Here is a 12975-nt window from a genome sequence, read left to right as displayed (position 1 = left end):
GACACAACAAGTAAGAAGCACAAGGATTGTTTGTTTAAATGTAGACTTAGTGACACTCACCACTTTTCTTGTCCATCATGGGAGGCGTAGTTCTCAGTCATCGACTTGTGTTTGCTACAGTTGGAGCTGTCAGCCTGGTTCAAACAGAAATGAAAGAGCCCGGTGAGGCACTGAAATATTATCCATCACTGTCATCTGAACCGAACTGAATTCTACACTCTGCTGTGTCTTACTTTTACAGGAGAAACAGATCTGTGAAATCAAATGAAAGAAGGAAAACAGACTGTGGTCCTTGTGGGTAAGGTTCCGTAAAATGATCAGCCTGAAACAGCCTGAAGGTTTCCTTTGTTTGAGTTAATCTTTCTCCAAAATTGACTGAATATTTTCACTGATTCAGTACAGCAACTGAAATAATACGAAATGATCAGTGCATCTCTAAAACAGGTATTCAATAGGTTATTTAAGGGCGCACTCCATATTCGGGTTGGTATCCAGGGAAAAAATGTACAAAATATGCTGACTTATGTCAAAACTAAGAAATTTGCAGCCTAGTCTTAGCCTGCCTATCATTCTATGATACTGGCCCTGGTTTGATTTCTTTAAACCAATCACAATTGTCTTGGGTGGAGCTAAGAAGACGGTGCCCTTGTACAGTAGATAGTGGAGGCCTAACACTGGCCACGCATTGAACAACTGGACAACCAGACATGCGCCAGAGTGCTCTATCCCAGCACTGAACATCTATACATCTAACTGAGGTAAACCAAACAAATGTCAAATGTGAATGCTGTAATATTTTAAAAGCATAACAAAACACAGTACCTTTTTATGACAAATTCATGCCTTCTATAACAATTTATTCTGTATACGGGAGAGCAGCAGTGCTAAAAATCAACATGTTATACTGAGATGAGGAAAGGCATTTCAATTACTAGGCTAATATGCAACTATGACTTTGAATGTAATAAAAAGGTAATGCAGTTAGTTATTGTGTAGTCTCCACTGAAGACAACAGTATGAAGTTATACCAAGCAACAGCAAATATTAATAGCACAATGAGGGGAAAGGCAGCACCATTGTGTCCATTAACTTAATTTAATTTGCCTTATTGAGCCAGACCTTTAGAAGCTATTTAAATTCAACAAAACCCTGGACATGCCCACATAAGGGAACACATTCCATTTGTATCATTTGTTCCACTTGGACACGCCAGGAAACCAGAGCCACTTGCCCATTTCATTATTATCATTATTATTATTATTATTGTTATTATTATTATTATTTTTACAATGAACTTAGTGAAGAGTTTAGCTAAGGGAGCTGAAAAACAATTCAGCAAGTGGAGAAACTTTTAAGGGCTTATGTTAAGCTCCCTAATAAAATATCCAAGAGGAATAATAAAACCCAGGCAACTCAGACAGATTTGAGTGAGCTGCACAGCTCAAACCTCTATTAAATGAACAATCTAGCCCTTACAGACAAATATCAACTTTAAGGCTATATGGACACACATTTTTCATGCAATTTCCATGCAAATTTGTGTCACTGGAGAAAAATATCTGCTATCTAGGAGACATAGCCCACAAGTGCCTGAAGCTCTGGTTCATACATGCTGGAGTTTAAACTTCAACATGCGAGGTGTAAATTAGCATTTTCATTATTTCTACCTGCGTTACAAGTCACTGCAGATGAGTTATAACTGATGCTATATTGTAATGTAAATAGTTATAATAATGCAACAGTGCAGGCCATATTGCTTTGATTGTGCTTCATCTGTCATATGTCAATTGCTTTCATATTTAAATGTCATCTTGACACTCAAAAAGATAAAGGGCCAGTAGGAATATGGAAACACTGTCTCATAAGAGGCAGGTTTCCCATTTGAAATGGCCTCTCAAAAAAATGGGAACAAGTGCCTCCAGACTGTATCTTTCTACAAGAGGTTTGATACTAAAATAAATGTCTAATGCATAAAGACTCTCAGCAAACCAGTTGGCCTTTTCACTGAAGTTCAGCCAATTTTCCAGTTTAAATTTAAGTTTTCATCTTGCTCTGTGCCGACTGGTATTCCTAAAAGTCACCCACACTATCGCATGTGACAGAGCAACTACTGTTGTCAAACACAGTACCTATATACAGAAGTTTGGAGTAAGTGCTTGTTTCTAGCCACAGGGTAAACTGTGTGTTGTGCAGTGTTGATAGGGGACATATTGCAAGGCAAGCATTGCATGAGCTGGCAATGCAATCAATCAAAATGACAGCCAGTCCACCCAGAGGCCTAAAAGGGAACTGTGACCAGCTCTGTTTGGCCCCTGAACTGTCTTCATAGATTGAGCTTTAATAATGAAAAGAGCTGGTGACCTGGAGCAGAGATGTTGTCTGAGTTACAGATGAACAGATATACACATAGAAAGAGACACACATAGATCGACTGAGTGACAGCCTCTGCAAAGGATCTGACACCATGTCATTGCTACCATGGCAACCGTGCTTCAATCCACTACTTCTGCATGTCCCAGGAGTGAGGAGAGCGCAGGCATCCCCGGGTCCTCCTGATGCTTAATGTGACTACGATTGGCTCGCTGTCCTTAAGGCTTAATTAGCCGATTCAGGGGTAAAAGAATGCTGCTCGTAATTGCTGAGTGAAGTACAGACAGACCCCACTGGCAATTATACACAGTGGGCAGGCAACAAAACCCTCTTTAATTAGATCATTACCGAAACAGAGAGACAGAGGTAGAGTGGGAGAGGTAAAAACAAGGGAGCAGAGAAGAAAGGAAAGAGATAGAGTGGAGGATAGGTAAAGACTGAAAAACTTCAATTTGGCAGACAAATATAACAGAAAGAAATGAGGATGGCAGAAGTGAAGAATTATGCTGTGAAAGGGTAAACTTGCCTTCCTAACAATGTAGTTGTGAGGATTTCTGAATTCAAGTCACTCTTAATGCTTGACTAATGAAAGCCCTCCAAGCAACAGAGGAATCAAGTTGTGCTTGGTAAACTTCAGCATGGTAATATGGATTATTACCATAAATAATGAGCCATAAAATCAGTCTATGAACATCTACTGCAAATGCATACCTTTGCATGCATGGACAGTGTTATTGCAGATTATCCAGGTTAGGTTAGTGATTAAATATTGGAAGCCCCTGATGATGCCCGATCACAGTCACAAGCTAAGCACTTAGTCATCGTATGACTGTGTGTAGCCTTAACTATTTGCTAAAGGCAAACCTACTGGCTAAGGAAGCCACGGGTATGTGTGTCCAAAAATTATGTTTGTTTATGTTTGTGTGTTTGAATTTCTTAGGGTACGTATGTAGGTTTATGTGTGTCTTGTTGAATTATTGTGTTTGAACAGTCTCACACATGCACATAACAACCTCTTAAAGGACAGGCAGCAATCTCTCAACACCAATCCAATAAGCATAACGACATTGGTAATGTGAAACCCGGAAGACAGGCATAATGAGAATGGAGTAAATAAGCTCATACTGACAGCCAGGAGTTTTTATAAGTCATCAGCGTAGAAACTTCAACCAGAGTAAATTTTGATTGCAAAATAGTTGTTTTGTGAGGGTTAATTGGAACACAGAGGCAGGGAATCAACCAATTACTCAATGTTCAATTTAATTAAGTTCATTAAATTGAATTTAATTAAAAAAAGACCACTTGGTTAGGGTTATGAAATTATTGTAGGTGAGGTTAAAGTGAGTACGCTTGTGACATAACTAAAATTGTGCACAGGGCACTAAAGGGACATGGACCGCAGTCTCCTGGGTGAAAGTCCTGGGTTTGATTGATCTCGAGTTTCCATCTAGACATGACACCTGACCTCCTTCTTACACAGACTTTGTCGCTTTTACTTTCGGAGCTCTTGATCTGTCTAATTATGCTGCGGATTAGTTTACAGTAGAAAGTATTGCGTTTCATACATATGCTAAATGGTGCCTTGTGTGTCTGTATCAAACGCAGGCAGTTATGACAAAATGACGATATTTGACGCCCTGGGCTGTGTGATAGTATAAATCAAGGTTACACTGACTGCCTACATCAACTAAGGGATTCACATACCAGACAAACAAAATTACTGCTGACCCAACCTACCAAAAAAGGCGGAAAAGTATTAATTGAATGTCATGGGTCATTACATCGGAGTGCCTTGGTTCTGGAGATTGAATTAGTCTGATACACTGACACAGAGCAGGCTTAGATAGAAGACAGGCCCACAGGAAATACGATTGGGGAGTGCAAGAAGCGGACAGGAGGTGGGCGGCTGGGAAAGAGAAAGTGGGTGAGAAAGTGAAAAAGAGGCAGAGATGGGAGTGGCAGCTGTAGCACACTCATATCTCAGACATGCATGCGGCTTCACCGTTATGTCCCCCTGTCTTTCAGCTCACTCTGTCATTTTGTGTCTCATACTCTTATTCTAAAAAAAAAAGAGGTACACATGAATGCATTGGAGTACCCGGCTGCAGCTCTAAACATAAGTGTTCATCGACTATGTGAAAGCAGCTGTGTGGAGCTGCAAGCTGCAAGGCAGGGCAGCAACAATAACAGGCTCCAAGTCCTTATCACAGCCCTGACATGGGACCGGCTATCTCTGTTTACCCATGTACTACCTTGAGAGGGAAAGCAGGATTGTCCGGCTTTAATACTCTAAGCCTGTGAGAGAGACAAATTCAAGCACGAGCACATGTGCAAACAAACAGAGACACAGATAAAGACATACATATGCAGAGAACTGAATACTTTGGCTAAATGCCTACTGCAGCACAATCTTACATGAGTGCAATTTCAACAAAGCAGCAAAAGATGGTAACTCCTTGGGCAACGCATTCAAAGATTACTTTGCAACCTAAGTTGGGTGTTTAAAGGTACCTTATTAGCATTTAAAGTTACCTGAGGAAATTTCTTATTTTAATTACATTTTAGAGTGTGGTCTTTACCTAGTTTGTAAAGTGTCCTGAGATAACTTTTGTTACGATTTGGCACTATAAATAAAATTGAATTGAAATGAATTGAATTAAAGTTACTTTTAAGAATTACTTTTAAGAATTATTTAGCCATTTTACAGCAGTTTCCAAGTTGCTCTCCTCAACAGATAAATGAATTAAATCAGGCAAGTTTTCAGGATTCAAAAGCTTTCAATAAGGAGGTTTACCTCATTCCAATTAGAAGTTATTGTTGACACAACCGTGATTGTGCTTCATGTCAAGAGCAAGATCTCTGCTTTTACACTGCTACAGTGAAGCGGAGGCTACGTTGGTATGTTTTTCTTTGTTGTTGCTTTTGTTATTTGGGTTACTTGCTATGCATTTAAATGGGAAAAGGGGGTGTATCAGAAAGACTATGCAAGTTTGGAAAGAACAAAGAACACAGTATAACTTCTACAAAAAAAGTTTTTAATCATGATCAATAAGATGCACCTTGCTCATTTCGATTCACTCGATTAATTTGGTCAGGTATAACCAGTAGCTTATGGTAGCTAATGTAGACGTACTGTAAGCGACAAATTCACGCTAGATTTAACATCACATTATGTAAGCTTTTTTCAGGAGGCTACATCAAACCTGATGTTTGTTATCCATTTTGTACTCATCTGATGGTGCAAATAGTTCAATCTAGTGAGTAGCAGGTGTGGATTACAATCTTGCATAATCACACAATACCACACAGAGATGCTCCAGAGCAGCGAACTGAGAAAATGCACTTACAAGACAACTTGGAACCAGAAAGTTTCTGATTGCTGAACCAGATCGAACGAAGGATGCTGTTAGCACCTAGAACGTGAAGACAGAACTAGGAAACTGGGAGACATTTATCTGATATCGCGGCACTTAGTCTGTGTGTGCTCTTTAAGAACAGATCAATCCCTCTGCTCTACAATAGCTATTTGAGCAGCAAAGTATCGTCCATCCCAGTCTAAGATTATATGTCTATGTATAGTACATAGTACAATAGTCTTTTATACTCAGGGCCAATTTGCCTTTAATCTTCTTTACTTCAGTTTGGTTGGGCCCATTATAATTCATCATCCAGACCTTTTCTTTTCAGTCCTAATCCAATACTGTAGTCTAGTCCAGTATGTCTGTATTCATTAGGGGCCAGATTGTTCCCTTCGTGCTACACAACATCTGGCTGTCAACCCCAGAGAGAAAATGAGAGAGGGAACTTCTGTCAATAGGCTTCATTAAACAGTGGCTAGATCATCCCCCAGGGCTGTAGTTAGTACAGTAGGCTACTGTTTTAGGTCAGTTCAAACTGATGTTTCTGTGAGGAAGTGCAAATTAAGATAATGGGTTACACTCAATACTTTAATAGTGAGTGGTGCATGAATTTTAATGTTACTGATAAGCAGATGCTCTCTTCAAAGTAAAATATGTGCAAAAATGAGCTCAAAAGCCTGTTACTTCAAGTCCTTTGCTGGTTGTCAGTATTTTGTAGAGCCAAAAAAGAGACCTTAAAAAACAAACTTCTGTGGGACAAAAAATGGTTTACATCACCCAGTATGTTGATTTACAAAAAATAAATTAATAAACCAAAAGGCACAAATTGGTGGCTTTTAAATCTATCTTTCTATTGTTCAGTTGTGAGATTCCTTTGCCTCTGTGTAAGGAAATTATTGTAAGGACATCAAACACTACAGGGCCCAAGGATTCCACTTGCCTTCAGAAAGACTATTTACAGGATGCATGTGGAGGGTGACCTCCAATGTATCTTTCTGTTCTTAGGAAGATCTGCTTAGGCTGCTGCCAAATGTTAGTGTTCTGTTGCTTTGCAGTGATGTGATGGGTACGCCGACCCCCTGATTTCCTTGTCAACATGTGTGTCAATATACAGACATCCAGTGTAGTGTAAACAGAACAATGTTTGTATCCATTTTGGAGTATATCTGGCTCTTTACTTTAGACCACTAGAGGTAGCCTTCACACATCACTGGCAGAATCACTTTACACCTTCAGCCATGGTTCTCCACACAGATTTACACTACACTGCTAGTATTCGAGCCACACGTAGGGTCTGGGCACGATCAATAGACTTTACCAACTCAAGCTGCGGTACCAAAGCATGTAGTTCAAAATACCATTGCACCGAATTGGACACGCCTACGACCAATCGAAGCATTGAACAAGGTGACGTATCTAGTTTTCATTAAGCCTAATCTATTTAGCGCCCAGCAAGCTAACTGATACATTTTTGCTGTTTCCGGTCTGAAAAACAGCAAATACATCTTTCTTGCAAACAAAAGATTCTGGTGCCGTCTTCTGTTCATTTTTTAAAGAAAAAGATAAACCCAAACAACGGCTGTTCATCATCCACAGCCATCTTTGTTGTAAGGCTACGACGGCGCATCACTTTCATCATTGGTTATGTCCAGCCATAGCAGATAGTATGATTTGATTGGTGATCTAGGATTTTCTGGGCATAGATAATGAGCTCCAAAGGAGAATGCCCGGAGCCATTGGCAAAGCAAACTGAAATTTGCAGGGGCGGGATTATCAGGGTACTGCACTGCTCAACTCAAAGTATAAATTATATAACTTTAATTGTCCAAAAATGTTCCAATCACATTACAACTGAATGAGGAGCTTGCCTGTTGGGGCAGCAGGAGGTCCGTAAGTAAGGACTTGGCTTGGGAACCAGAGGGTTGCTGGTTCAAGTCCCCGTACGGAGTGTAGACTACTAGCTGGAGAGGTGCCAATTCACTGTAATTTTAAAATGTAAAGGATTTCCGCTTCTGGGATTAATAAAGTATGTCTTATTCTTGTTGATTATTGAGAAAGACTCCTATCAAAATGCATGTCATGTCGACAGTCAGAAAGAGCCAAGGTTTGGTTTGCTATTCTGCAACATAGGGGCATCGATTTGATCCTAAGTTGGTTCCATGTGCCTGTCCACTGACATATCTGAGCTGCTGCTGCTAACAACATTAGCTTGGATAATTGGAGTCATTTATACTGTCTATGAGCTAGACACACGCTGACACACTGTATCCATCTCTGGTAGAGCGACTGAATGTCTATAAAGCAACCTGTGGTTCATAATTGGCACCTGCTAACCAAGGTGGTGATTGCTGCAAATCACCATTTTATACACAGTCATATTACTATGGGATCAGCTATTTTTAAATACACAGTGAGAGACCACAGGAGGGGTGGTGGAAGAGAGACTTTCTCTGTCTATACTGTGCAAGATGTTTTTTAAATGAGTTCATTTTGGAGATTTTGCAAAAAGCTGGTTTTGGCCGTGGAAAATGAAGTCAAAACTGGATGCAATTTCAACTTTATCTGCATTAGTGTTGACATGACCTTAGCATTACCGACGTCCTGTTTCTGCCTCATCTGTGAAAGGACAGATAACCCTTATGCCATACCCTCCCTGAAACTGTTTTCTTATCAGCCTATCGCTAGATCGCTCTATCCGTCCATACACAGAATGAAACGAGAGCATCTGTCTGCAAGGCTCCCTTGCGGGGTCTCTTCCAGTGCAGGCTCGGCTCTCAAGCTCCATGTCAGGACAGAAAATTAACAAAAAAAATACAATTAAATAAAATTGTGTATACACCTCCAGTCAAAGACATATTGTAGTTGATTTATATTTAATAAATTTCGAATGAAAGCATCTTCCTTTTTCAGGCTGCTCTTCTCCATAGTCCTAGTGATAATCCAGCACAAGGAGCAGCTGCCTGCTTTCATTAGCGATAAGGGAAGTGACACAACATCTATTATGCAGTGGAGCACACAGCCAACCTCTTCTAGCTGGAGCTGCCCTAGCATTACTGCTACTTCCGTTCCTGGAAGTTAATGAGTGTGGTGAAGTAACTGCTACCACTAATTAGCAAGTGGGCTATCTGATTATCCCTATGTCAACGTTAGCAGATGTTAAAATGGGTCACAAGAGATAAAATGAGCATGGACAGTTGCAGATGAGTATAGGGATGGAAGGAAAATTGAGATAAAAGAGGAAAGAAGGGAATTTGATTTACAGTTTGGAAAGTGGTGAAAAAAAGGGAGAAAGGCAAGAAAGATGATGACGTAGAAAGTATGATGCACGTTGCCAAGGAGTAGATCATTTACAGAGCAGCAATGTCACATTACCTCCCCTTCTACTCATTATGTATATATGTTATATTCAAATGTACAATAACAGCAAGTTTCCGCTGATCTATCACCACTCTCACAGAAACCTTGGTTATAAATAAATCTGGGTCCCCTTGCTCACTCACTCACTCACATGCAATCAGGAAATTCTAACATAGCTGGGCAAACATAAAATAAGATATTTTTGCATGGAAGCACACGTAAACATGTATTCACACAATTTATCTTCTCACAGTCACACATATCCTGCCTGACACCAACAGAGTGTGAAGCAAGGCTGGTGATGGCTGTGCAGCACAGTCTGCAGAGCAGGCAGAATGACTTTGGGAAGAAATCATCACTTCTAAATTCACACTCTATTGATCATAGCATGATGACAGCCTTCCAGCTCCGCTTCCACTTTCACACACACTGAAAAAACACACATACATGTAGGGGAACACCGATCGGACACACATTCAGATGCCGCTTAGGAAAAAAAGTTGGCTCATTGCCACACTGAGTCGCTCAATACTCATTTCACTGTGTTGCGTGTGTGTGTGTTGATGGCTGAACGCATGCATGTGTGTTGCCTGATTGTTAGCCTGCCCATTTATTCCTCCCGCATTGTGTCAGCTGCCAACGCTGTGTGAGGAGCGCTTACATTCTGCGGTCAGAAAAACACCACCTCGCCTCTCACACATGCACTTACACATTTATACAAAAACATACACACTCTTTTTTTCTCTATTCACACCCTTTGTCACACATCCCGGATGAAAACACGTGACCTATGTTCTACCCTGCAAAAATAGAGTGAGAGGGAGTGAGAAAAGTGAGAGAGGTGAGGTGCAGCAGAAGGGAAGATGAGCAATGTGAAGTAAAATGGGATTATGGCAGATGAAAACAGGGAAAAAAAGAGAGCAAATTGTTTGTGAGAGCGCAAAGAGTCAAAGAAAAAAAAAGAAAAGAAAAGACAAAAAAGGGAGTATGAGTCAGAAAAAGGGAGTCAATTCTCATGGGGAGGTTTGCCTCTCACCTGCCATGCAGCTCCACTCACCTCCTGTCCTTCCTCTTTCTGTTTCTAGTGAGTGTTACTGACCCTGTCTCTCTTTAACTTCAGCAGAGAAAGAAAGGGAAAAAAAACACAGAAAAAAAGGAGGGAGGAAGGGTGGGAAATGGGTGGAGGTGTTGGCAGAGAGGGGTGGAGGGGAGAGAAGAAACTCTCTAGCTGGCCAGGCTGAGCTGCTCTCTTAGTATGATAGATTTACCAGCCTGCCCGCTGCAACCAATTGGCCTAGAAAAAAACCAACACCCTTAAAGATAAATGGGCTCAATGGAGAACACACACAAACATTGTAATCAACCACCACTGCCTCTCCATTTTTATTCAGCACATCTAAGTGTGTGTAAAGCTCAATATTTCCGGAAGTGGAGATTACTACAAGAAAGAGCAGCCCTGTGTGTGTTTGTGTGAATGCAAACCTTTTTTGTGTACAAGTCTGTGGACATTCATGCATCTACTGGTGTGTGCACAGTGCAAGTGTGTTTCTTTTATATGTGCGCTTATATGTTTATTGAGTCTACTGGCACAAGGCCTGCCTACAGTGAACTCCCACCATGCACCAGTCTAATTATTACTGGAGGACCTAAAGTCAACCCCCTGCTATGCTGCCAAATGACGACACAAGGCCTATTTGGACCAGGTCGAGCTCCACATGGGATCAAAAGTGCTCTTTAGAAGCATCAAACTAGCCTTGCTGAGGTATCATCTCTGTAAAATGTAATGAGTAAACGCTCTAGTTAGCTCTGTCCATCTCCAAAACTGAAAGCAGTCTAATGAGTAAACCCTGGCTGGTCTAACTGGCTCTGTAGTGTAAATGAGGTAAATAATTAACAGCCTTTAAATAGGCTAACTGCCCGGGCTAATGGGTCCTTTCTCTTATCTCGCTCCTGCACGATCCCTCAGACCACCAAAGCTAATTCCTCTCTAAGGGAGTGCGTGGATTTTTAAAGCAAATGTCCACCCTAAAACAGCTATGCAGCAAGCACTGTAAAATACTGCCTCCACACTTTGGCTTGAGATACCATGTGAGTGCAAAGATAAACAGATCATATGAAATATTCATATGGATATATGGCATAGCTGTAGCAATGCAAGGCCTCTAAATAAAACCTGAATGGCTGATTCCACAGGCCAGAGGGTTCATTTCAATAAAGACTGGAGGGAGAGAAGTTGACACTCACACTGCTGATAGCGTAACTGCTAATTCGCACTTTAACTGTGTGATGCATTACTTTGAGTAAACACACAGTTTTCACGGTGACAGATATAAACAAATACTTTTCTGTCCATTCACTGTTTAATTTCCGGTGTCAACCTTTCATTTTTTTCAAGGAAGAAAGAAACATTAAGCACAAGTCACCCAGCGTGCCAGTATTTGATGTGTTGAGACAGTTGCGCTGAGATGCGAGAGAGAGGACAGCTTTCAATTGGCCACTATGGCCAGGAATTACTTTTTCACATAAGCCTCAAAGGGCCAGTAAATATTTCCTTTGCGGGCCGGATCTGCATGCATTGTGTGGTTACATCAGAGCTGCTCTGCCAGTTACACGGTAGACTCGAAATCCATACTGTACAGTGTACTCTCTATACCATTTATACTGTACACCGCTACAAGACGGGACATAAAAAACGAACAGTATGGCACCCAGACAGGACTATACATTATGGTAACTTTGTTGTGTATGTGGATACACAGAACAGTGGAATCAAAGACACATTAAAGATGGGGAATATGAAAAGAAATTATATTGGACCTTCAGCCCTAGCTTGGAAAAATATCTTTCAGTATACTCAATGAAAGAAGAAGAAATTAATTTACATGACGAGTACTGACTTGCACATAGAGCCTTCATCAAACACAAACTTAGACAATGTTAACATCTGTGGCTAAATTCTCCCCTCTCCCTGTGTCCAACACACAGCATACAATCAGCTCACAGCCTTTCATCTTAAGCAGCAGACTGAAAGAGGGTGTAATTCGGCCTAGAGGGTTAAGCTTCCCTTTTGCCGATCACATGGACCGTCTCCTGTCAGGAGTGATCAGATCCCACCTCAGACCCCTAGGACTTCTGGAGTCTCACTTCTCTCTTGCCTTTTATCTGTGTGTCGAGGTTAGACATTGCCCATCCATCTGGCTTGTTCTTAGGTAAAAAGAAATTAAAATGCAATGTCAAAATAGTGTGAAACAATGAACGGTTGCGAGTGAGTTTCTGCTGTATGTCTTTGAGATGGGGAAGATGGAGTATGAAATTGGTGGGTTTGTGCAGCACCCACAGTAACGCAGGGTATTAGCCTGACCTTCTCAATCATGGCGGAGGGATTCACATGACCACATGACCCTGAGACCTGCGGGGAAATAGCTCCTGGAAGGGTCTCCCAAGCCAAGGGCATAAAATGAGCCAAAAAGTTGGGTGAGGCTGAAAACAAATCTAGTTGGTGCATCGTGTCTTCTGACCACTTCTGAAGGGAAAAATGTTTATAGCTGTTCTGAACAGCCATGCCAGCCATTCAGACCATAAACTAATTAGGAAAATGTTTAATGAGGTAATAAATCAAGTGAGAGATAGTGGAAGCTACATCCATCTTTATTATACAATCTATGGCTTCTATTAAGTACACCAACAGTGTTTGTGTAATAACTCTCACTACCAGACCGGCTAGACAAAAGTTCTGCAAACCAACTCCAAGGTTAGGGGACCTCTGTTGTCATGGTTACAATAATTACTATTCGGTTAAAGTGTAATTCCGGCTCAAAATCATCCCATGGTCTTTTTCAGCACTTACATACACCAGATAAGCCATAGAGACAGTTTTTTCCCCGTGTAT

General features: G+C 41.0%; 1 protein-coding gene across 1 annotated transcript in view; it reads right to left on the bottom strand.

Annotated features, from left to right (window-relative positions):
* Positions 1-12975, bottom strand: part of kank4 (KN motif and ankyrin repeat domains 4) — an 82676-nt gene that overhangs the window by 18134 nt on the left and 51567 nt on the right. Inside the window, exon 2 of the mRNA XM_083940486.1 lies at positions 61-134. Within this exon, the coding sequence (XP_083796612.1) occupies positions 61-79 (19 nt within the window). The 5' untranslated portion in view covers positions 80-134. The remainder of the gene's footprint in view (positions 1-60; positions 135-12975) is intronic.

The sequence above is a fragment of the Echiichthys vipera genome (genome assembly GCF_963691815.1).
Source record: "Echiichthys vipera genome assembly, chromosome: 3".
NCBI lineage: Eukaryota > Metazoa > Chordata > Actinopteri > Perciformes > Trachinidae > Echiichthys > Echiichthys vipera.
Note: the sequence above shows the minus strand (reverse complement) of the source record. Positions and strands in the feature narration are given on the sequence as shown.